Source organism: Artemia sp. Qi Xiang Cuo, chromosome 20, assembly GCF_049724085.1.
Source record: "Artemia sp. Qi Xiang Cuo chromosome 20, ASM4972408v1, whole genome shotgun sequence".
Lineage (NCBI taxonomy): Eukaryota > Metazoa > Arthropoda > Branchiopoda > Anostraca > Artemiidae > Artemia > Artemia sp. Qi Xiang Cuo.
The window spans coordinates 23,493,310-23,520,932 of record NC_142813.1 but is presented as its reverse complement, the minus strand read 5'-3'; the positions used below and the strand labels follow the sequence as shown (position 1 = coordinate 23,520,932).

The 27,623-nt window shown below is 35.8% G+C and overlaps 1 protein-coding gene across 4 annotated transcripts in view; it reads left to right on the top strand.

Annotated features, from left to right (window-relative positions):
- Window positions 1-27,623, top strand: part of LOC148940024 (uncharacterized) — a 318,671-nt gene that overhangs the window by 42,974 nt on the left and 248,074 nt on the right. For 2 of the 4 annotated variants that reach the window (XM_089105703.1, XM_089105702.1), the window contains exon 3: window positions 14,546-14,736. In XM_089105703.1, coding sequence (XP_088961829.1) covers window positions 14,546-14,736 — 191 coding nt within the window. Of the gene's footprint in view, window positions 1-14,545; window positions 14,737-27,623 lie in introns of those variants that run through there. The other 2 variants (XM_089105704.1, XM_089105705.1) reach the window with 2 other exon arrangements.

Sequence of the window (27,623 nt, the reverse complement as noted above, 5' to 3'; positions counted from 1 at the left end):
AAATGATATTAATAATATCAAATGTATTTTAAACGTTTATGTTCTTATTTTTGAAAACTAAAACCCAACTTTATTAGAAAATCAAATATTATTCATAAAATCAGATTGTATTTTAAACGTGGATGTTCTTATTTCTAAAAGCTAAAATCCCAACTTTATAATTAAATATTATTAACAAAATCAGGTGTACTTTAAACGTGGATGTTCTTATTACTGAAAAGTAAAACCCGACTTTATTTAAAAAAATTCATATATTATTGATAAGATTAGATATAATTAAACGTGGATGTTCTTATGTCTGAAGAATAAAACCCAACTTTATTAAAAAATTAAATATTATTAATAAAATCAGATGTGTTTTAAACGTGGATGCTCTTACTTCCGAGAACTAAAGCCTAACTTTATTGAAAAATCAAATGATATTAATAAAATGAAATGTATTTTAAACGTGGATGTTCTTATTTTTGAAAACTAAAACCCAACTTTATTAAAATAAAAATATTATTAATAAAATCACAGAAAATCAAATATTATTAATACAATCAGATGTATTTTAAACGTGGATGCTCTTACTTCCAAGAACTAAAACCTAACTTTATTGAAAAATCAAATGATATTAATAAAATCAAATGTATTTTAAACGTGAATGTTCTTATTTTTGAAAACTAAAACCCAACTTTATTTTAAAAAATCAAATTAAAAAAAAACGGTATAATTTAAAAGTGGATGTTCCTATTTCTGAAAAATAAAAACCAAATTTATTAAAATATCAAATATTATTAATAAAATCAGATGTACTTTAAACGTGGATGTTCATATTTCTGAAAACTAAAACCCAACTTTATTAAAAATCAAAAATTATTAGTAAAAGTAGATGTATTTTAAACGTGGATGCTCTTATTGCTAAAAGCTAAAATCCAAACTTTTAAATCAAATATTATTAAAAAAATCAGGTGTACTTTAAACGTGGATGTTCTTATTACTGAAAAGGAAAACCCGAATTTATTAAAAAAAATCAAATATTATTGATAAAATTAGATGTAATTAAACGTGGATGTTCTTATTTCTGAAAAATAAAACCCAACTTTATTAAAAAAAATCAAATATTAAAAAAAAACAAATATGCTTTAAACGTGAATGTTCTTATTTCTGAGAACTAAAACCCAACTTTATTGAAAAATCAAATATTATTAATAAAATCAGATTTACTTTAAACGTTGATGTTCTTATTTCTGAAAACAAAAAGCCGACTTTATTTTTTTTAAATCAAATATTATTAATAAAATCAGTTGTATTTAAACGTGGATGTTCTTATTTCTGATAACTAAAACCCAACTTTATTAAAAAATCAAATATTATGTATAAAATCAGATGTATTTTAAAGGTGGATGTTTTCATTTCCTAAAACTATAACCCAACTTTATTAAAAAATCAAATATTATTAATATATGTTTCATGTCATTTTAAGATACGTAAAAAAAAGTTGAATAATTTTGAAATCCAAAAAAAAATCAGTCCAAAAAAAGTGCGACTGCAAATATGATGTTTCTAATAGTAAAAGTCACGACTAAAATGTCTATATCATTCTCATTTTGAATTTGGAAAATATTAAATGTGAATTTCTTATGTTTTAATTATGTTTTATCTCATTCGAAGACATGTAAAAAAAATTAAAAAAAAGTATGAAAAAATGGGGGGATGGGGGCCCACAAAAAGCTGGAGGGAGGAGGGTTCCGTGGAGGTATTGGATAGGAGACCTTTGGAGGTTAAGGTCCTTGTGGTTAGGGCCATTGATGGTTGTGATCCTTGATGCTTCAAACCTATAATCATCTCACTAGTTGATTTCTAAGGATCTCTAAAGATTGTTCTGAATTTCTTTTTTAATATTCTTTTCTTGGCATCTATATCTCTATTAGTATCAACTTTATAGTATACTACAATGTTAGTGCCTATTTTATAAAAACAACATTGTTCAAATGGTACTTTTGTATTATACAGAACACATCCTAGAAGTAAAGCTAGGTCAAGTCACAAGGTCATCTTGTCATCGTTAATCATTTCCATAGATTGATGCTAACGATGCCATTCCAAATTTATAATAAATTGCCAATGAGTTAGCAGCCCCTTCGGGCTCACCTTAACTGGTAAGCAGTTTAACCCTTTTTACCACCTTCATGCAATCCAATTAAAAATGTTATCGACTACTGTTTCAACCCTATTATTCAATCACCAATTAAGATCATTCATAGCAGAGTTATGCCAATGGAGTACCTTTTTCACAAATTGAGTTAGTTTACGCAATGATACAGCTTTTCATCATTATTAGATACCTTTAATAATGTAAACGACACTGGACGAAAAACAGTTTAACCCTTTTTACCACCTTCATACAATCCAATTAAAAATTTTAACGAGCTCGGTTTCATCCCTATTATTCAATCACCAATTAAGATATTCTGATCAGAGTTATGCAAATGCTATACATTTTTTTCTGCAAATTGAGTTAGCTATGATACCTCTAAAGTCCAATAAACCTTTGAACACGTAATACCAAGGTCTCTTGTAGGCGTCAAATCTATTACACATCTGAGCATAGTCTTTGTACAGTTGATAGTAACTAATAGTGGCTCATAAAATGGGTGTTGACACAGAAACCCATCTAGTAAGCCATGTATCGTCTGTAGTAATAGATGACTGCCCGTGGTAAGGCATATCCCGGTGAAACTGCACACATAATCACACCCCAGGCTTGTAGGCGTCAAATCTATTACACTTTTGAGCATATTATACCAAGAAAATCTCTTTAGTTTGAGGTATTGTCCCTAAAAAACCTGTCTGGTCAGAAATATACCTTCCGTGGTAATAGATGACTGTCCGTGGTAAGCCATGTACCCGTGAAACTGCACACATATTCTTGTGTAATTCCTTGTAGGGCTCGGACCTTATACATGGATATATGGAGTACCGTTAGTAGAAACATCTCTGATTGGCTCAGAAAATGAGATGTTGCCTCATAATCCTGTCTAGTAAGGCATGTACCGTTCGTAGTAATAGATGACTGCCTGTGGTAAGGCATAATATGCAATCTAGCTTCGCGTCAATAGATGCATTACTACTTTCGAAAAGGGCTCATTCAAAAAGAAATTGGAATGGCTAGTGCCCTTTTTAATAGTCGGAAGTGATTGGAAGGTAACTAACGCCCCTTCCACGCCCACCGTTTCCCCAAACAAATCCAATCAAAATTTTAGGATAACCATTTTGATCAGCGTAGTTGATTTCCAGCTAGAAATTAGGTTTTTGATGAGGACACTTTTAATAGTCGAAAGTGATTGGAGGGCAACTAACCCCTTTCTCACGCCAACCTTTCCCCCAAACACATCCAATCAAAATATTGAGATAGACATTTTGTTCACGTAGTTGAAAGTTCTGGAAACTAGGTTATTGAGAATAACACCCGCCCCCCCCCCTCAGAGCCCTAAGGGCAAGGGTTGTAATTTATGCCCTGGGGGAATATAAGGTTTTTATAGAAAGCTTTGTCGTAGAAACTTCAAAAAGGGCTCGATTGGAAATTCAAAACCCTTGCCCTATGTAATAGTTGGAAATGATTGGAGGGCAACTAGCCCCCCTCTCACGCCCACCCTTTCTCCAAACATATCCAATGAAAATTTTTAAATTTCCCTTTTGTTCAACGCAATTGAAAGGTCCAGAAATTATACCTTTGAGCTGGACGCTCCCCCCACAGTCTTTAGGGCATGGGTTGTAAGTTATGCCCTGGGGGGCATATAAGGTCTTTATATAAAGCTTTGTCGTAAAAACTTGAAAAAGTGCTCATTCAATTGGAATTTCAAAGGGCTAATGCCTTTTTTAATAGTTGAAAGTAATTGGAAGGCAACTATTTTAGGGGACTTCGTATCGAAGGAGCTGTCGTAGAAACTTCAAAAAGGGCTCATTCGATTGGAAATTGGGATGGCTAGTGCCCTTTTTAATAGTAGAAAGTGATGGGAGGACAACTAACACCCCTTCCACAGCCACCATTTTTCCAATCACATCCAGTCAAAATTTTGAAATAGCCATTTTGTTCAACGCAGTTGAAAGGTCCAGAAATTATATCTTTGAGCTGGACACTCCCCCCCCCCCCAATCTTCAGGGCAAGAGTTTTAAGTTATGCCCTGGGGAAATATACGATTTTTATAGAAAGTGTTTTCCTAGAAACTTCAAAAAAGGCTCATCCGATTGGAAATTCCAAGGGCTAGTGCCCTTTTCAATAGTCTAAAGTTATTGGAGGGCAACAAACCCCCCTCTAACGCGCACCTTTTCCCAAAGTACATCCAATATAAATTTTGAGACAGCCATTTTGTTCACGTAGTTGAAAGTTCTAGAAACTAAGTCTTTGAGGATGACACCCTCCCCCCTAGAGCCCTCAGGGAAAGGATTGTTAGTTATACCCTGAGGAAACATAAGGTTTTTATAGAAAGTGTTGTCGTAAAAACTTCAAAATGGGCTCGATTGGAAATTCAAAACCCTTGCCCTATGTAATAGTTGGAAATGATTGGAGGGCAACTAGCCCCCCTCTTACGCCCACCCTTTCCCTAAAAACATCAAATGAAAATTTTGAGATTTCCTTTTTATTCAACAAAATTGAAAGGTCCAGAAATTATATCTTTGTGCTGAACACTCCCCCGCAGTCTTCAGGATAAGGATTGTAAGTTATGCCTTGGGGCATGTAATGTTTTTATATAAAGCTTTGTCGTAAAAACTTGAAAAAGTGCTCATTCAATTGGAAATTCAAAGGGCTAATGGCCTTTTTAATAGTTGAAAGTAATTGGAAGGCAACTATTTTGGGGGACTTCGTATCGAATTATTTTTTTCCATACCAGGGCACTTCGTATCGAAGGAGTTGTCGTAGAAACTTCGAAAAGGGCTCATTAGATTGGAAATTGGAATGGCTAGTGCCTTTTTTAATAGTAGAAAGTGATGAGAGGGCAACTAACACCCCTTACACAGCCACCATTTTTCCAAACACATCCAGTCAAAATTTTGAGATAGCCATTTTCCTCAACGCAGGTGAAAGGTCCGGAAATTATATCTTTGAGCTGGACACTCCCCCCCCCCAAATCTTCAGGCCAAGGGTTGTAAGTTATTCCCTGGGGGCATATACGATTTTAAGAGAAAGCGTTTTCGTAGAAACTTCAAAAAAGGCTCATCCGATTGGAAATTCCAGGGGCTAGTGCCCTTTTTAATAGTCAAAAGCTATTGGAGGGCAACAAACCCCCCTCTAACACGCACCTTTACCCAAAGTACATCCAATATAAATTGCGAGATAGCCATTTTGTTCACGTAGTGGAAAGTTTTAGAAACAAAGTCTTTGAAGTTGAACCCCCCCCCCCCACCCGAGCCCTCAGGGAAAGGATTGTTAGTTATACCCTGGGGAAACATAAGGCTTTTATAGAAAGCGTTGTCGTAGAAACTTCAAAAAGGCCTCATTCAATTGGAAATTGAAAGGGCTAGTGCCCTTTTCAATCGTCAAAAGTGATTGGAGTGCAACTAACCCCCCTTCCATGCCCACCATTTCCCAAAATCCATCCTGTCAAAATTTTGAGGCAGCCATTTTGTTCAATGCAGTTGAAAGGTCTGGAAATTATATCTTTGGGGTGGACACTCCCCCCATAGCCTTCAGGGCAACATTCCCCCCCCCATCCCCCATAGCCTTCAGGGCAAAGGTTTTAAGTTATGCCCAGGGGGAATATTAGGTTTTTATAGAAAGTGTTGTCGTAAAAATTTCAAAAATGGCTCACTCGATTGAAAATTGAAATGGCTTGTGCCCTTTTTATCATTCGAAAGTGATTGGAGGGCAGCTAACACCCCTTCCAAGCCCACCATTTCTCAAAACACGTCCATTCAAAATTTTGAGACAGCCCTTTTGTTCAACGCAGTTGATAGGTCTGGAAATTATATCTTTAAGCTGAACACTCCCCCCATAGTCTTCAGGGCAAGGGTTGTAAGTTATGCCCTGGGGGCATATAAGGTTTTTAATACAAAGCGTTGTCATAGAAACTTCAAAAAGGGCTCATTCGATTGGAAATTGAAAGGGCTAGTGCCCTTTTTAATAGTCGAAAGTGATTGGAGGGCAAGTAACCCCCCCCCCTCTCACGCCCACTATTTTTCCAAACACATCAAATCAAAATTTTGAGATAGCCATTTTGTTCAATGTAGTTGAAAGGTCCGGAAATTATGTCTTTGAGGATGACACTCCACCCACAACCCTCGGGGCAAGGCTTCTAAGTTATGCCCGGGGGCATATAAAGGTTTTTATGGAAAGCGTTGTTGTTGAAACTTCAAAAAGGGCTCATTCAGTTGGAGATTCAAAGGGCTAGTGCGCTTTTTAATAGTCGGAATTTATTGGAGGGCAACTAACCCCCCTCTCACGCCCACCGTTCCCCCAAACACATCCAATCAAAATTTTGAGATAGCCATTTTGTTCAACGTAGTTGAAAGTTCTTGAAATTAGGTCTTTGAGGATGACAACTCTTTCACAGCCCTCAGGGCAAGGGTTGTAAGCTATTCTCTGGGGGCGTATAAGTTTTTTTTATAGAAAGCGTTGTCGTAGAAACTTCAAAAAGGGCTCATTCGATCGGAATTTGTAATGGCTAGTGCCCTTTTTAAAAGTCGGAACTGATTTGATGGCAACTAACCCCCCTCTCACTCCCACCATTTCCCAAAACACATCCAATCAAAATTTTGAGATAGCAATTTTGTTCAACATAGTTGAAAGTTCTGGAAATTAGGTATTTGACGATGACAACCCCCTCACACCCCTCAGGGCAAGGGTGTTAATTTGTTCCCTGGGGGCATATAAGGTTTTTATAGAAAGCCTTGACGTAAAAACTCAAAAAGAGCTCATTCGATTGGAAATTGAAAGGGCTAGTGCCTTTTTAATAGTCGAAAGTGATTGGAAGGCTTGATATTTTTATAGTTAAGAGCGATGTGGGTACAATGTATTATTATTATATATATATTTTTTTTTTTTGGTTCAGACCAGGGCACTTCGTATCGAAGGAGTTATCGTAGAAACTTCAAAAGGGGCTCATTAGATTAAAATATATAGTTGAAAGTGATTGGAGGGCAACTAATCCCCATCCCACACCCACCCTGCCATTAGCCCATTATGTTAGAAATTTAAATGTTGCCTTAAGATTAAATCCAAATGCACTGTGTTAATGCTAATTCCCAATAAGGCATCTCAGCAGTATCCCAAGAACGACTGAGGGTATTATGTTCAAACTTTCGGGGCTACTTCTGCTCTTAAAATTTAACCAAATCAAAATAGCGTAACTGTATCCAAGCTATCAAAGAATGCAAACAGATTTTTTTGTGAATGGTATCAAGTTTTCTATTCCAGATCAACTAGAGGAGGTAGGAAACTAAATTAAACACTACTATTTGTTTCCAGATTTTTAAAAGGGTGTATGTTGTTAAAAATTGCTGAAAAATTTTCTCCATTATACAAATAGCAGGCCAAACTATTAAGCCTTAAAAAAAACGAAAAGATTTAAACTATTATTTTGTTTTTCCTTGAAAAGACTGTGTCGATATAAACGAACAGAAATTAATTTAAAAACTTTTTGAACAAAATACATTTTTCAAAGGAAAGTAAAGAACGCCATTAAACCAAAAATGAGAAAAAAATAAAATAAAATAATCTACCAAGCGTGAAACTACCGCAAATCAGCATCGATGAACAAACGAAACCCAAAACGAACAGAAATTACAATAAATAACCGAGTCAAACTCAAAACGAGCAGAAATTAACACGAGTAGGGCTCAAAACCCCTGTGCCTTCCCAAAGCCAGAACATAATTTGCACTTTACTGAAAAAAATACATGTGAATGTGCATTGTCAGTTTAATATACATATACTGATATTTATTAATCTAAATGTTAATATTATCTGATTTATTAAAGTTATGATAGTAAAATCATTTAAATTTTTTTTTGGTAATTAAGGAGCCGGGTCGCTCCTTACTTACAGTTCGTTACCAAGAACTGTTTGATTGTTTTGCAGATGCATTTGTCTGTAACTATAGATTGATGCTATCTATTTCTTCAGCTTTTAAAATTAGTTAGATTGAGAAACAAATAAAGGATCAAAAGATCCTTAAGGGTTGACGAAACAGCCGATATTAACACCTGAATCCTAGCTTATTTTCAGTTAATTGTTATACTATGAAAACATATTTAGGACACAATGCTCAAGCACACACACGAATCTCTTGGTGGTGGACTAGTTTTTATTAAAAGAAGTCTCAACTGCACAGAATCAGCTGGGACCCAAGGCAAGGGAAGGAAGGGGGTGGCCTTCCTTAATCTGTCACTGGTGCGTAAATGAAGACACGAGGATCTTTTCCAATAAGCATGTCATAGCCATACCTTTATCATTTATTGTAATCCTTTTAATAATATTTCCAAAAAAGTATAAAACCGTCAAATTATATAACTTTAATTTTAAGTTTCTTGTAAAATCTGTCCACAGCATCTCTCAGTCTAAAAAGTATCATAATACTATGTACTTTGCTACCTACAAAGATCAGGCTAATGCCTCGATAATTACCGCACTCACTCTTATCACTTTTCTTATACAATGGTGTAATTAGGGTTTTGCTAAAATCGCTTGGTACTTTCCCTTTTTTCAAAAATAATCTTTAGGAACTTATTTCTTACCTCAGAGCAACCATATTTACGAAACTCGTTTACCACACTATCAGCGCCTGGGGCCTAATTATTTTTTAATCCTTTAAGCACTGTCGCTACTTCTTTCTCGCAAAACAAATCTTTCTTCACATCCAAGGTATTACAAACTTTTTCATTTTCCTCTATATCTTTTTATGCAATTCTATTTCGGTTTAGCATATTCTTAAAACGTTCTGCCCATCTCTTTGTAACTCTTTCCTTACCACTAATTGTGGCCCCGTTCCTATCTTTAACTGGGATCAAGTTGCCAGTACAATATTTTACTATTATGCCGTCAAGGTGCATCTTCCAGATCCTCGGCAATTTTATCCATGGCCTCCAATTCACACCACCTTAGTTGATATTTTAATGCTTTCTCCACTTTCTTTACATTCCTTTTGTTTTCATATAATCTATCACTCAGACAATTCTTGTACAAGCCCCTTCTCTCTGTTAAACAAACTTTTTTTTCACTAATATTCCTCGCTGTATTCCTAACTTTCTTCCCTAAGACACCATCAGCATCTTCACAAATTGTTTTCCTAAAATTATTCCATCCATCTTCTTCATTACTCTTCTAATATAATTCGTTTTCTATAGAGCACAAAACGACGCAGTAGGCTTAAACCGACCGGGGGGGGGGCTTGCCCTCGTTCTTGTTTCAAAATCCCTCTTAACATGCTTTTGAAGTTTCAACTTAAAACCCTTAGCCGTTCATTAGATATTGCTTTTGTGTTCTTTAAAAACCCTCCTGGATTTTGTTTGACATACCCCTCAACATTTTCTAGAAGTTTTACCGAAATATTCTTATCCTTTTTAGAGACTCAGGATCAAACATGCCCCCTTTTCCCGATAACCAACCTTATATATAAACAATAAACAACCTTATATATAAACAATAAACAACTTATATAACTTTCAAAACTTGCCCCAAGGGGTGTGGGGGCTTAGTCATCCCTGGAGGTATAGCTGTTGGAGTCGGATTGGAACAAGATGGCTGTTCCAAAATTTTGATCACTGATCTTTGGAGGGAGGGCAGATAATAAGAAATGGTAGAGGGACTAGTTCCCTTCCGACTGCTTTTTAACATCTTCCTCAACATATCCTGAAAGTTTAAACTTAGTACCCTCAGTTACTCTTAGTACCCTCACTGCAGATACACCTTTGTGACAAACAAGATGCACGTAGTGTCTTTAGATTTAGTTTAATATGCCCCTCAACATTACGCAAAGTTTCACCTTAATACCATTAGTTTTTTTGAAGACATTTAAAAAAAAAACATCCCCCTTTTACCAATTATAAGCCCTGAAAATAAAAAAGACAAATAACATAATTTACCCTCCTTACGCTGGGGGCTCTGGGCAGAATTGCATCCCCGGAGGCATAGGTACTGGATTTTTTTTACTGTTTCGAACAAAATAGCTTTTTTCAAAATTTTAATCAGTGATAAGGGAAGTGATCATCAAAACAAAGGCAAGGGGGCTGGTTGCCCTCCGATAGCTCTTCAACATCCCCCTAAGTATCCCCTGAAATTTTCAACTTAATATCCTCAACTGTCCCTTAAATATCGATGATACACCCTTCTAACAATCACCACACACACACTGTGTATATTGCCTTCAGCATCCCTGCTTAAAGCTGTGGGGGGGGGGGGAGAGGGGAGGGGTAATGATATCCCAGAGGCATAGTTATTTGAGCGTTTGAGTATTTTGAACAAGATATCTATTTAAAAATTTTGATCAAATATTTCTGGAGGATGGGCAACAAAAAGGGCTTCGATGGGGGCTGGTGGCCTTCCAACTACTTTTCAACATCTCCCTCAACTTGTCCTGTAAGTTTCATCTCAATACCGTCAGCCGTTCTTAAAATATTACAGATTCTTCTTTTTGATAAAGTGATGTACATAGTATCTTTGGATTTAGTATAACATACCCCTCAACATTTTCCAACGTTTTACCTTAATGCCCTTAGCCTTTTTGGTTACACCCAGAATCAAATATTTAAACTTTTTCAAATGATAAATTCTGCATGTAAACAATTGGTAAATTGCACAGTTTATAATCCTCCCCCCTGGAACCACCGGGGCATGGCATCCCTGGAACTATAGCTATTGGACCTTTTGATGACTTGGAACAAAATGACAATTCCAAAATTTCGATCAGTGTTGAACAAAGGGGCGCATCTAAAAAGAGTATGAAAGGGGGAGGGGTTGGTTGCCCTCAAATCTCTCTTCATCATCTCCTCAACATACTTCAGCATACCTTGAAATCCTTAATACCCTCAGTCGTTCCTTCGATATTGCTGATATTCCTTTTTCATAACCAGCAAGCACATAGTGCGTTTTGATTTTGTTCAGCCCCCCTCTAAAGATGTCCTTAAAATTTTACTTTAATACCCTAAGCTCTTTTTTTCATCAAACAATCCCTCTTTATTTCAATAAAACCGTTTTATGTTAACAATGGGCAAATGTATAATTTATAGCCCATGTCTCGGAGCGTGGTGGAAGAGGTGTGCCAACCTTAGAGGCATAGTTATTTGACTCTTGAACTATTTTGAACAAATTGCTATCTCAAAATTTTAATCTGATGCATTTGGGGGAAAAGGCCGTGGGGGGGCGGGGGGGGGGCGGGTTCCCCTTCGATCACTTTTGTCTCTGAAAAAGGACACTAAAACTTTCGATTTTCAATCGAACCTTTAAACTCTTAATCTGTTTGGTGTTTTGTAAAAGTACCAACGACTCCTCCAAAGTTTATACGACCACCCCTCCTATAAAAAATTTATATGCAACAATTTATATAACAATAAGCAACATGTATAACTTACAGCCATTGTTCTGGGGGATAATAGGGGTACAGCCCTTGAAACATAGTTATTTGACCTTTTGACTATTTTGAACAAAATGACTATCTCAAAATTTTGATCTGATGTATGTGAGGGAAAAGGGTGCAGGAAGCTGGGGGAGGGGTTTGGTTCCTCTCTGATGAGTTTTGACTTTAGAAACTGGAACTAAAACTTTAGATTTCCAATCCAATTAGCCTACACCAAAGCTTATACGACCACTCATTCCATAAAAACCTTATATACTAACAATGGACAGTTTGCTTAACTTTTAGTTTTGTCCCACGGGCTTGGTGGGAGGGTTGTCAAGCCCAGAAGCATAATTATTCGATATTCGGACTTTTTGGAACGAAATAGCTGTCTCAATATTTTTTGATCGAATGTATTTGGGAAAAACAGGTTGGGGGGGCTTGTTGCCCTTTGATCACTTTGGGCTCTATAACAAGGAAGTAGAACTTTCTATTACCAATCCAACGCGCCTCCTTCAAAGTTTATAATACTACCCCTTCAACATAAGCTTTATATGTTAACAATGGAGAACTTAAAGAATTTACATCCCTTGCCTGGGGGGCCGCGGGGGAATTTATCAACCCCGAAGGCATGATCAGCTACCCTTTGGACTATTTTGAACAAAATGGCTATCTCAAATTTTGATCGTATGCATTTGGGAAAAAAGGGCGTTGGGGACTTACTTACAGCCCTTGCCATGGGGGCTGTGGAGGGTTTGTCAATCCCGATGGTAGTTATTTGGAATTTGGACTGTTTTCAACGAAATGGCTATTTCAAAATTTTGATCGGACGCATCCGAGGAAAAAGGGCGCAAGGGAGAGGGGCTGGTTGCCCCCGATCACTTTTGACTCTCAGAAAGGGCACTGGAACTTTCGATTTCCAATCGAATGAGACCCCTCCGAAGTTTGTTTCTGTACCGTTGCCTGCAATCTGATGAATTTTAATAATGATTAAATAAAAAAAAGTTTTAAATAAAAAATGGGGTTTCCCCCTCCTCAACACCTCGCTCTTTACGCTAAAGTATCTTAGTACTTTTCAAAAGCGTCTTATTGTACTAATTAAACGGCCCTTGTGTTTCAGGAGTTAGTCTTAAAGAATTGGAACAAAATTAAAATTTTAGCGTAAATAGCGAGGTGCTGAGGAGGGGCAACCCCCTATTTATACGTAATAGTTTCTGTTCATTTTAAGTTTTAATGTTTCTCCTTACTTTGAGTTGGAAAAACTTGTTTTTTTATTTAATTTGTGATCTTTTTTAAATAATGCCAGGAAATCTGGGCCCATATTCACGGAGAAACCCCCTCCCCAAGAAAATATCCTCTAGACAATTCGATCCCGATATAAATTTACCCGGACAATTACTTTTAACCATTCCGCGCGTAAAATTGAGACGGAAAACAGAAAACAATACATATAAAAAAAAAACTGTATAAGAATTCTGGCAAATTCCCCCAGTGTATAATTTCTCTTGACAAGCTTACTCCCTAGAAACTTCCCTTCTCATGGCAAATCTCCCCGTGGAAAAACCCCCAACAGAAACTTTACCCCTCTCCCCACCCGAAAATGTATGCATACACCCCAATAACAAATACTATGCGCAAATAATGGGCAAATTTATAACTTAAAGACCTTTCTCCTGGGGCTGTGGGGGGGGGTCATGTTATGCCGTAAGGCATATTTATTGGGCCTTTAAACTATGATGAACAAAATGGCTTTCTCAAAATTTTAATAGGTTTTGGAAAATAAACAAGTTCAGACAATCTAAAAAAAGGTTTACAGGAAAAGACTAAATAATTGAAGTTCAAATAGATGGCCGAAAAAGGTCTGTTAACTAGACGTAATACTTGATAATGAATTATTCTGGATATAACATCTAAAACATAGAATGGTACTTGTGTAGAATCTGGGTACACACGAAGAAAGACCGCACCGAAATCTCAAAGCCGCTGATGATAAACAGGTTTCCACTGCATAGAGAGATATTATTCACTCTGTGAAAGAGACTTAAACTTTAGTTTTTTGGGTTTTAGGGGGACTAAAAGGTAGTTAGGTTAGGTTAGGTTACATATTTAATATATGCTATGCTTTACCCCCACCCCCTCTAATGTGCAAATATATAGCCCAAATTTGTTTCTAAACTATTATATTGTCATCCTGTTTTGTTTTATTTCTTTATCATTAACAAAACTTCACTTCTCGCATGTGTACCCAGATTCTACACAAATACCCATAGAATTAATTCGGGCAAACGTCAATCAGCACACCTCCTAAGCAATCAGGGCATTGGCGCCCATAAGCTGAATTTTAGGGAGGGGCTTAGCTGGTCTAATCGGCACTTCCGATGCTTTATAATAGCAATCTCAAAACAAAAATATAAAATATAAGGCAGCAGCATTCATCCAGGGGGATGGAGTCCCCCTTTGCCCCCCCCCCCCCCATATGGGCGCCCATGAACCAGGGGCTCATCTTAACACATTTAGAATATTATTTGGAGGTTACTTTGAAAGTATCTGGCTCTAGGTTGGTCCTGTTTAAAGAAATATTCAGATGTTGTTACGGTCTGGCCAGACTTTTAATGTGAATAGTCTTAATAGAATTCTATTCTGCCCATACGGGACTACCAGCTGCTCCTTCTAGTATTCCAGCTTTTTGTGTCATAAGTAAATTAATCAACATAACTTAAATTATGCGGATTCACCCATCACTCCATTTTACCGTATTTTTATTATAATTAATGATAATCATCTTTGTCTCTTTTTTAATTTTCGTGTTTTGTTTCTACAACGAAATATCGAGTGTTCGCAAGATAAATACTTATCTTTTAATTAAATGAAATATCATTTTATACAAGACGTGTAGCTTTGACATAACTGGAAATTAGTCAATCTAGGATGCTCAGAGATCTTCAAGATCGCCACTCTTAGTTGTTCAATTTGTAATATCTGCTTTGAATTTGGTATCTGTCCTTTTCCAGAAGAGATCTCAATTGAAGAAGAACCTGACGATTATTTTTACATAGGTGTTGAACCGTGGAAGGTCACAGACGTCAGTTTCAATATCTCAGAGATTATCAGACAGCACGCAATGCAAAGTAGCGCTCATAGCTTTGCGGTGACAGAAGTCGATTATTCATACGAGAATTCAATTCCACTCACGAGAAAAGAGGTACGTTACGAAGAATAAACATATTGACTGTCTCGTATAGTAATTACCTATGACACTAACTTTTTAATTTTCTTCAAAATTGCAAAGATTTTGCGGGCTTTCACGGAAAAAATATATTACAAGAAGTAAACTGTTTTTTGTATATGAATTGAATATCTTTCTAAGGCATGCTTAGGTCAGGGGACCTCATTTACGAAAACTTAGGGGAGAGGGCAAAATAGATCTTTTAAAATTCAGTAGGGGCGGATTTTCTCTTTGTTTTCCAATAAAAATATAAAATCAAAAGCCGAAAGGGCCTACCATTTCTAGGCAAAACCAAGAAATGAGTATAGAGAAGACAAATGGGTCTGTGGAAAGTATGAGAAAAAGGAAGAGAAACAGTAAAACGAATATTTCACCTATATAAAATAAGGCGTCTTCAGTGGAAAAAGAATCCCAAAAAAAAAAGTATTTTTTCAAAATCTAGAGAAGGCAAAACATCTAGGAGGACAAGTGTTCCCGTGTTCCCCCGCCCCCTAAGAAACTGCCACTGACGTGCCTGGCTTAGATTATTGGGCACATTTTATCATTATTATTTCTCCTAAACATAAAAAAAAACTACTTCCTCAGTCATTGATCATAAAAAGCCTAGTATTATTAGCTTTTTCTTATGAGAAAAGTTAAAGAGATATTTAATAGTCTGACCGTTATACAAAACATCTTTCCCACGCTTCGTTTCCTCTCAAATTGCTTTTAGATATAATTGTAGAAATGATCGTTTCCTACTTATGACACTTTTCATTAAACACATCTCTGCTTAAACAGAGATAACCATGGTATCAATAATCAAAAGAATTTTTTATTCGTCTCAACTATATTACCAAATTGCGTTCATGTGAAACATGGCGTTCAAGTTGGTCACATTTGCATGACTTGGGGTAAAGCATTTTTTAATCCACTTCTACAAAGGATCTCGTTTTTTTTTTTTTTTTTTGCTTTGTTTTTGGTTTGTAGATTGCTCCCAAGGTAACTCAACCCTACAAATATTCTTCACTAAAGCATATTTTCAAAACTGGCATATTCATCTAATTTTTGAAGGTTGGCGCTCTCGAGGGGAGGGGTGCCCACTTTCAGAAATCACTTGCACCAGGCGGCGAGTGCCAAGTATGGCGAAAGTATGCCAAGCGTGGTGGAACTGAGCCAAGTGAGGTGGAACTGTACCAATTGCGGTGTAATTGTGACAAGCGTAGAAAAATTACACCAAGCGTGGTAGAACTATTCAAAGAATTATACCATGCGTGATGTAAGTTCGCCGAGTGTGGTAGAAATATTTTAGACGAGGTGCAAAGTGGGATTTACTGTAGAAGGGTGTACTTATGGTCGAAAGAGGCATAACGTGGAGGTTGTAGTAGCAACAGCAGCAATAGTAGTAATAGTACTAGTTGTAGTAGTAGTGCCTTCAGGCTATCTAGGCTTTCGTACCCACACAAAATTATCTCGAAATGGTTTAATTCCGACATATTCTGTAATCCTTAATCTGTAATCTGTAATTCTGTAATTCCGAAAAATTTAAGTTTAGCTAGTGAAAGTCACTCAATGCTACAAATAACCAGAATATAGATATTAGAATGTCCAATTTAGACTCATTCTGGAGAAACTAAGCGAAATACTATGAAAAAGTGATCGCGAAAAACTTCATTGTGGAAGTGTATCAAGCGTGGCGGAGCTGTGCCAAACGTGGCAGAACTATGCCAAGGGTTTCAGAACCGTTCCAAGCGTTACGGAACTTTGCCAAATGCGACAGTGCTCTGCGACCCTCTTGGCGTTCCGAGATATATACCCGATGGTGGAAAGGGGGCCCCCCATTGGATGCTTTCTATATTTAATATTGTGTAATTGTAAAATTGTTTTAACGAATTTTGTCATTCTGAAAGATGAAATAGTTAATATATATATATATATATATATATATATATATATATATATATATATATATATATATATATATATATATATATATATATATATATATATATATATATATATATATATATATATATATATATATATATATATAATCAAGGAAATCTGAGGGTATTCAATAGGATTTGTATTTGGACATAAAAGGATCCATGCTAAATACATCGATTATTTGATCGGTGTTCATGGTGCCAAGTCTAATAGAACACTACCGTCGGGGGTAATTTCCCAATAGGTTTCAAATTGATTGACTGAGGTTAATCCTTAACTATCCTTAAATGGTTGGTCAAGAGCACGCTCTGAACATACTTTGCCTATCCAGAACATACTGATATCTGGATCGTCTGGCAAATTTAATACAATTGTAAAATGACGTTTCGTAAGTTCAAAACAAATAAAATTATTTTCAAGTATTACGGAGTTTCGATCTATGGATTGTATTGTGACTTAACGTAGGATCCCATAGAATCTATCAAACGACAAAATTTAGAGATGATTTCCATTTACTTTACATACAAGAGAGGAAACTCCAAATAGTTCAAATTCATGTGGCGAACTTGTCCACAATCCTGTGCCACTGGTACTTTTTACAAAAGCCAAAGCAAGGTTCGAAGAAATTTCACCATTGATAAATGAAGAATCGGTGTAGGTACTTGATTCAGTGGTAATATGACGTTGATTGGCGATTGTGTGAGGAACGAGCAGCTTGATGTTATTCCCAGAGGCTCTTAGTTTTTCCACTACTACAATAACAGAACTCACAGCCTGTTGTTTTCGCCCATAAAGTAGTGCTAAGATTAGATTAATGGTAGCGTTGGATAATGTACCGAGTGCTTTTCTCAATTTAAAATTGGATGGAGATAATTGTAGCTTTGTTTCAAATCTAACATTGGGGGGCATCCGATGATATGTATCAAATATTTCATGATGTATGCTACCAAATAAATAGTATCCCTTGCTCACTCCCCAAGTGAGTTCACTGTCAGTATCAAAATTTGTTCTATAGTCATAGCCCATTGGCAGACCTCTCAATTTCTTATAGACCGTTGGAGTCATCAGCATAAATTGTATGTAGCTCGCATAGTTCGATTGATTGTTGCTAGTGCTCACCAGTGTTCCATTTATGTAGACACATATTTCTTTAAATAAATTTTGTAGTATACCATTTTCATATGATAGCCCATTGTCTTTGGAGGGAGGTAAATTGTCAGAATTTTTCCTCACCATAACTTTTAAATCAATAAATGTGGATGATAAATCTATGAAGTAGTCTTCATTGGAATGAATTTGAAAATGTATGTTTTCAGAGACGGGTTGCTGTGGATAGAATTGTTCAGACCTCTCAACTTCTTATAGGCCATTGGAGTCATCAACATAAATTGTATGTAACTCGCATAGTTCGATAGATTGTTGCTAGTGCTCACCAATGTTCCATTTATGTAGACACATATTTGTTTAAATAAATTGTGTAGTGTACCATTTTCTTAGGATAGTCCATCGACGTTGGAGGGAGGTAAATTGTCAGACTTCTTCCTCACCACAACTTTTTAATTGATAAATGTGGATGATAAACCTATGAAGTAGTCTTCGTTGGAATAAATTTAAAAATGTATATTTTCAGAAAGGAGTTGCTGTGAATAGCATTGTTGATAGTACCCATGTTTGGCACTGACATTCAAACTTTCTGAATTGAAAAGATTTAGAGATGTGGTGACAGTGGGATGAGATTCCTTGTGGGTTAGATATACCATCTAGGAAAATAAATTCCTTTTCGATCTAAAAATTTTTCTTCTTGGTTTCTTTTTCTTATTCTTACTTTTCTTTGACAAGAATGATGATGATGTCTTTCGCTTCTGACCTGAGTAGAGACTGATGAGCGATGAGATGTTTCTCCTCCTTTTTAAACCTTTTCCACTTTGCCGTGATTTCAATCGCTCGCAAAGCGATAGTGCGCTGGACCTGAGATTTTGTGAAACCCTTTCTTCAAAATCTTTACCCTCCCCCCAATCGTGTAGCGTAGAGGATGCAAAATCTGCGAAAACCAGCGCAATATATATTTTAGCCAGCGGTATTGCAGAGCGAAACAGCTTAGCAAACCAACTGCCAAGATCGTAGCCTGACATTGACGAACGGCCTTTATAATATTCCATTCCATGACCCAATTGTCGTGGTTGGAGAGCAGTTACATAGCAATCAATATCAGGACACACAAATATATTTTTTCTATTATCCATTTTGTTGTTGCCGAATGGGTCGAAAATGACATGTAATCACGGCCAATCCTTTTGTTATTGCTAGTGGATCACCTAATTCACTTCTTAGTGTTAACTGACAGAGTTCCAAATACGAAGTGTTTACAGGAACATACTGAAGATGCTTTATATTATAGTGATGAACATGTTCATGGGTTGTTTTTCGTTCAAGAACACGTAGGAGGGGGAAATTTGAATTACCAACTCTCGATGTTTCCACAAAGGATGCATAAAGAAATTAGCAAGAGTCCGAGGCGAGACCAGGTGGATAATCAGCAAAAATAACTTGATCCATCCCGCTAACAGTGCCTGCGTTTTCCCATTGATCATATTCTGTTTAAATCCAAGAACATCACTCAGATTATCATTGAGATGAATCATTTCATTGTCAACGGGTGAGCTAATGTAAATCCTATCGTGTTCCATTGAATAATTAAAATGGAATGTACCATTCTTACGATATGAGATTTTTCTATTAATTGTATGACAAAAATCCGTCATAATACCATATTCTTTATATCTCAATGTAACATCTGGATAGTCACTAGATTTAAATGCTTCAACCCATTTATACTCGACAGAGATGGACCAATTGAATGGTATAACTTTTATCTCATACACACGATCCTTTCTCAGAATATCATATGTATTTTTGAGAGTGCAGTCGACAAGAGCAACTTCATACTTTCCATCATCGAATTTGATGGTGGGGGAGAGTTTCGTCCAAAAATCACTTGTTTTATTCAAATCATTGTAGAGAGGGTTGAGAACGTTGGACATAAACGTTACATAAAAATCATTGGGCATTGTCAATATCTTCAACACTGATCCAAGAATCAAAATCAGAGCTGGTTCCAAGCCAACAAACAAGCAACTGTTTCATGCCCCTGTGAGTACGAGCCTTTAATATCTTTTCAATCTGATAGATTCCGGTGTTTTTAACTTTTTGTAATTCATAATCATAAAAGCCGCCAAGAATCTCATCCTCTTTCATGTCACGTAGACGATACGTTATGGGTGTAGTGTCCAAGAGTTTGGAGACTTTAAAAAGTTCAGTGGACCATAAGTAATTACCCTTTTCAAAACATTAGTAGTTCGATGGATTCGAACAGTATCAACAACATTGAATTTCTTCTTTTTATTCTCATTACCACCACATCCACCACCGGAAAATTGTTTAAGAAAAGTGTCAAGTGTATTGACATCATTATGAACTTCCGTTGGGGTTGAGTTGGACAGGGATCGATGTGGATGTTGATTATAAATCAACATGATTTTATCCAAATCATGAATAAAAGCAGCAGTATTTTTCAAAGTGCAATATCTAGAAATTAAAAGTCGAATAGTCCTCATCAGCAGTTGAGTCAAAGCTGCCTTTACTGGATGATGACTACGATAGAGCATTGTATTATATTTCAATAGAACCTTTTTTACATGGGGATTAACAAATTCACTACCCCGATCCGTTTGAATATTCTTGTAACAATCCTGTTCAAGGATGATTTCAAGAGCTTTAGCAACTTCATTGTCGCTCTTTGACCGCAGTGGAACGGCATATGCATAGCGACTAAAAACACTGATTGCAAGTAGAATGTACTTTTACGGGTGATTGTGACGCCGTTGAATCTCCTCCAGAGTCAAAAGATCTGCTTGTAGTATTTGTAATGGGAAAAAGGCTTTAGTTTTTCGATAGTGATTACCGCGAACTCTACGATTACGATGTAGAGTGTAACTTGATTCATTCTGTAGATACGCTGCCGCCCAATTTTTTCAAGTCCAGTGACTTAAGCAAGTGTGGTGGGTGTACTTACACTTCCCACTGCACCAATATTCTCATAAACATGTTTCAATGCTTCAACCATTTTGAACGTAAACACTTAGTGCAGTGTCCACTGCTCATTTGCATACTAACAGGTGATGGTGAAGGGTATGCAGTGATATTAAGACGTCTTCGGTTGACTCCTCCACTCATAACTCTTGTCAAATCATTTCCACTTGGCGTGCTAGTATTTTCCAAAAATGATTTAAAAACATCTTTTGATATTTAACTAAATTCCCTTAATCGTTTTAAAACATGTTTATTGACAATAAGACTTTAGGAAAAGTTACATGAGTTTAAAAATGTATGCAGATGGCCGTCAAATGATACAAGTCTTTTACGATTCGTGACCAAATCTGATATTAAATCAAGTAGAATATAGGTCTTGCCATGGATTACAACTTGATTCCCATTGGCATCAATTTGAACATGTTCATTGTCATTGATATATGTCAAGAGTCTTTTACACTGTTCACGATAGGAATGTGGCATTAGATCTGCAACACTTGTCATAACTTTAGACAAATCTTCTTCTTTTGGTATTATTGTTGTTGATGATGACGATGATGATGATGGAGTCATTTCCTTATTGTGATCAATGACATTTACTTTGAGGGGTCTCTCACGATAGGGTTTGTGTTTGTCGACTCGGCAAAGTGCATTTTGAAGCAGAATTAATTTTTCATCGTCGGCAATTGTCTCATTGTTAATGAATTTATTGAGATTGCCCTAGAAATGTTCCTTTGGCGAAAGGGCGAGTTCAATTGGAGTCAATTTATAGGGTTTGGCCATTCTCTAGAGAAAACTGTTTACAATTCCTGCAAAGACTGGCAGTAAAAGTGGAAAGAAGTTACCACCCGCTTGAAGAAGTTGTTTTCTCTTAAAATCTTTTTTTTATTTTTGCTTGCTGCTGATGCTAGGGAGCCTACAAGGGAATGATGTTGCTTTGTCTGTTGCTTAACACCTTCTGGCAGTTTAACTTTGCCTTTAGTTAGATTTAAACAAAGTTCAGATATGAGATTAATGAATTCTCAGTCGACACCATGTTGGAGTATGGCCTTCTTAAGTCGTGGTTTTGAATTACCTAGGACCGTGAATTAATTTCAATGTTCATGTAGTTTATTCAGGGTAATGATTACAATTAACGAGCTTTTTTAATTCTTCACCGGCAGATATACAGTAGTTTCATTGTAAAAAATATCGGCGATTGCCCGCAGATCCTTGGGTGTCTTTTGATTCAGGTCCAATTGAATATATCCGTAGGGTTTTTTGGTAGCCTGATTGTAGGTCGAGAGTAGGAATTTCAGTTCACCCAGATACACTTGTCTGTTTAAAATTATGAATGAACTGGAATCACGTGCGATGATGTAAACGATGCAGTAGAGGCAATTAAATACAACTGTTTTTATACACTTGTTCTGTTGAAAGGCATTGTATAAAACTGGGGAAACGGAAAAATGCCGATGCTGATATCAACAAGATACTAATCTTATCACCTTATGAGACCATTTTTCGATGGATTCAGCCAGACCATCAATAATCAATCCAGATTTTGGCTAAATGCTGTTGAAAATATCGTCCCTTTTTGGATTTTAAGTCTGGATCAATAGTTATTATTCTTTCATAGGATTCTTGCCAAACACTGTAGCAATAGTAAATTTTTGTTGGATTTTCTAAAAACATTTTTCCACGATTTTGAATTATTTTGTTAAAAGTGTCGTTTTGCCGGACATTGATGGTCCACAAAGAAAAGATCTAAATGGACTTTTAAATTGATACATGGTCCACACTTGCATCGATGTCAAAACACAACTGACTGTAGATTGCATCATCCCCTTCAATAGCTTGGGGGTGAAATGAAGTTTTGTCGGTAATGGGGGAGACAAGAAAGGAGGCAATGGTTCTCCACGTTTTGTGTTTAGAGGGAGAAGACGTTGGGGCCAAAATATATTTGTCTCCAATACCCCTAAAAATGTTCGAACTATTAGCCGATGTGGAACTATGAATCTCTTCAAGTTAAAGTAGTGAGGAAAGTCAAAAGCCAATATATTGGCTTCGGCTGTCAAAATAGAGCTAATTTGATGTCTCAGAAACGACATATCAAATTTTGCCTGATCAGAGACTAACAATTTTACATGAAAGCTAAACACTTATGTTAGTAAGCTATTAGGCAAGGGTACTTTCATACACAGAAACCAATGAAAAAAATAACTGTTTCGCTTAAAATGGGACATAAATTATTTAATAATCACCAAAAACTTGGAAATTTTTTTTTAAACCCACTTACTTCGCTTTATGTATTTTTGATTCGGAAGTACAAAAACGGTTCTATTTTGTACTTACGGATATAGGTTTGCAACTCACGGAAAATGTAGGAAGGGACAAGTAGACCAGAATAAAACAAAAATATTATGAAGATTGGCTGTATCTACATGCTTAGCAAAAAAAAAAAAAATTTCGATTGGATTAGATTTACAGGGTATGTAGAGACAGACATTGAAACCTAAAACTAACAATGATATTTCCTAAGGATAAAAAGGAAATAAGGTATTAGTAGTGTAAGCCCTTGCGATCCAGGGGGAGTCCATATTTGGAAGACAACTGGACTTAGCCAAAACATCTAAAAATAACCAATGACGTTAAATATACTTATGTTACTAAGGAGACTCCAAATATGGTGGACTAAAAATAACCAAAAGGCCCTAACAACCGCTCATAGCAACCAGAATCCAAATAGTTAAGAGTAAACATATTATTTATATTTCCGAAGAGAGAAAAGGGTTAAGGGAATTTGACCTACTTTACAGAGAGAAATACAATACAACACCGCCATGTGAAACAGTACCTCTAATATCTACTTAGCCGATAAAGCTGATGGGTTGGGGAAACATGTTGCATAGAGTTGGTTAAGTTAGGCTAGGTATTTAACATAATGCGTTCTGGAAGGCCTGCTTTTCATACTGGACAATATATAGTTGACATTATAGACAATCAAAATGGAGGTAACCAATTTTTCGATGTAAGTTACTTTTTATAATTAAATAGTTTTTATATAATTAATTTAGATATTATCTTTTTTCTAAGCTATTATTCTCAAGTACTTCTTTTCTAAAATACTGACTTTGTTTCAAGTTATCTATTGCCAAATAGTCTATTATTCTCCAAAACGGTTTCTCTTGCAAACCTCGTATCAATTTTAATAGAGCATGAAAGAGGGTGACTTTTAAACTGTTTCGCATTGTGAATTTTTGACTGATTCCATCCAAATACGTATCGACCTAATTTAAATGTCTTTACGTAAACGTGATATAAAATATATATTTAAATGATGGTTGGGATTTTTTAAAATGATAAATATGTAATAAGCATCCTTTTGATATAGAGAAATAGGAAAAGGTTTATATTATTATTTTATGTTCAAACAGTTCGGTGTAACAAAATGTTAGTAAAGAGCAACCCGCGTCATTCAAATTGACTATTACATTCAGAACTATCTTATGTATAAATCATTTATGACAACGGAGGAATTATTGACACAAAAATTATAACAAAAAGGTGTATTTCAATTAAAATAACCTTCGTAATAATTTAAAATCAATAAACAGTAGGTTTTTTGTCAGCATTGTTTTAGAATGATTAAAGATGGAATCTGAGAAATTGATCGATACAGAAATAGGAGTAGGTTTATATTATTTTTTTATGTTCAAACAGTTCGTTGTAACAAAATGTTAGTAAAGAGCAACCCGTGTCCTTCAAATTGACTATTACATTCAAAACTAACTTATGTCTAAATCATTTATGACAATGGAGGAACTATTGACACAAAAATTATAACAAACAGGTGTATTGCACTAAAAATTTTGTCCATAGTAATTTAATACCAATAACAGTGGGTTTTTCGCCAGCAATCCGCGTCCTTCAAATTGACTTTTAGATAAACTACTATGCAGCTGTATTTACATTAATTATCAAATTTATAGAGTTGGTTAAGTGATCCTCTTTTGCTTCATCTTGTGGTACTTGTCAATTATAGCGACGACACTTGAGTTCTTGATCTGAGTAAAACCGATTTCTGTGTCTGCATTCAGAGATAATTAGTTTAGTCTCAGTGAGACAAACTACTATCTAAATACATTTTAATTAACTATGTAATGTGTAGAGTTGGTTAAGTGATGTTCTTTGGCTTCATCTTAGGGTACTTGTCAAATATAGTGACCACACATTTATAATTTATATCAAAACTTAAAAAGAAAACTAGCGCTTTATTGAAAACAAAAAACAATATAGAAGTTTTGGTACATAAAAATAAACCTTTTAAGGACACTTTTAAAAGTTTTTTTTTAATAAAAAAAATATTTAGGTAAATATACATTCTTTTGTTGTAATATTTCCTTATGGTAGTAGCACTATAGAAAACTAGCACTTTACTGAAATCACAAAACATTATAGGGGTTTTGGTACGTTAAAAATAAACCTTTTAAGGAAAATTTTAACAGTATAAAATTAAAGCATTTTTAGACTGTTGCTTTACTTTTTATTGTTTCGTTTAATTTGGCATCACTTCTGCTCTACATTTTATGCATATTTTGTAGATAAGTTCAAAGTCTCACTACAGACTCGCTTTAGATTTTGTAACACAACTAAAAAAGAAAACTAGTGCTTTACTAAAAACACAAAACAATACCAACTTCTTATCACCATGCTTTTCTAAAGCCTTCTTTTTATTGACTTCAAACCGCTTTTCTTCCGTACTGTGTTCCTAAATCTGGATAATTTAGATCTGAGTACGACCCCATAACAATGCGTTACTACTTTAATTTTCAAAAGCCTTCCTTTTATTAATTTAAAAACACTTTTTTCTATATTATGCTCCTAAACTTATATTACTCAGATTTGCGCACACCCTAATACTTACTTTTTATCAAAATACTTTTCGAAGAGCTTCTGTTTATTTATTTCAAACCACTTTTCTTCCATACTGTATTCCTAAACCTTTTACTAATTTCAAAACACTTTTTTCTGTATTACGCACCTAAACTTAAATTATTCAGCCTTGCGCACAGCCTCATACCAACTTCTTATCAACATACTTTTCGAAAGGTTTCGTTTTATTGATTTTAAACCACTTTTCTGCCATACTGTGTTCCTAAGCCTTGATAATATAGATATGAGTACATCCACATACCAATTTGTTAGGACTATAATTTTCAAAACTACTACTACTAATACTAACAACTCACCGCAGCGCAAAGCCGCCTGAGGCCAACATAGCTACGCACGCTCCTCGTCCATCCCAATCTATTCAAAGCCTCCCTCTTCACGCCCGCCCATGAAGATTCCATTTCCTTAAAATTTTTCTTTATGACGTCCTCCCACACCAGCCGAGGACGACCTGCTTTCCGTTTAGCCCTAGACGGTTGGCCGAAAAGAACAATCTTTGGCAATCTGTCATCCTTCATCTGCACAACGTGCCCTAGCCACCTCAACCTTTCTTTTATTATAGCCCTAGAGAGCGGTATTGAACCATATTTTTGTATAGCATATTATTTCAAATGCGGTCAGTCAGCCTGGTACCCAGAACAATCCTTAAGCAATTTCTCTGGAAAACATCTAGCAAATCTTCATCCGCTTTTCGGAACGCCCATGCTTCAGAGCCATATTTGACCACTGTCATCAATGTAGCTTCTAATATTCTAATCTTGGTTTTCCGACTTATATTCCTATTCTTCCAAACATTTTTTAACTGTGAAAAAACACCCTGAGCCTTGGCTATTCTACTTTTGACATCTTCACTGCTCCCACCATCTTTACCAATAATTGATTTAAAAAAGTTTTTCCACAAAATAAGATTTTCAAAGAAAAGTAATGAACTCCATTAAACAAAAAATAAACAAAAATAAAATCAAATAATCTACCAAGCGTGAAACTACCACAAATCAACATTGATAAGTAAATGAACCCCACAAGAAACTAAAGTTACAATAATTAACTGAATCAAACCAAACCCAAGCAGAAATTGACATAAGTAGGGCACAAAACTCCTGTGCTTTCCCACGGCTCGAACAAAGTTTTTACTTACTGAAAAAATTTAAATGGTTTTACTGTTACAACCTTGATAAATCAAATAATTTTAACATTTTTATTTCTAAATATAAGTATATGTATATTAAAATGACAATGCACATTCATTTGTATTTTTTCAATAAAGTGCAAATTTTGTTATGGCCTTGGGAAGGCATAGTGGTTTTGCTTTTTCAACTACTAAAAAGGGCACTTGCCCTTTGAATTCCCAATCGAATGAGCCAGTTTCGAAGTTTCTACGACAACGTCTTCTATAAAAACCTTATGTGCCCGAGGGTATAACTTAAAACCTTTGCCCTAAGGGTTGTGAGGGAGTGTCCTCCTCAAAAAAATATTTTCTATCGGGAAATCAACTAAGCTGAACAAAATGGTTATCTCAAAATTGTGATTGGATTTATTTGGGGAATGGTGGGAGTGGGGGGGGGCTAGTTTCCCTCTAATCACTTTTGACTATTAAAAAGGGAACTAGTCCTTTGAATTTCCAATCAAATGAGCCCCTTTTGAAGTTTCTACGACAATACCTTCTATAACAACCTTATAGGCCCCAGGGCATAACTTAAAACCTCTACCCTGAGGGTTGTGGGGGAGTGGCCTCCTCAAAACATAAGTTCTATCTGGAAATCAATTACGCTGAACAAAATGGCTATCACAAAATTTTTATTGGATGTGTTTGGGGGAATAATGGGCGTGAGGGGGGGGGGGCTAGTTGCCCTCCAATAACTTTCGACTTTTTAAAAGGGCACTAGCCCTTTGAATTTGAAATCAAATGAGCCTGT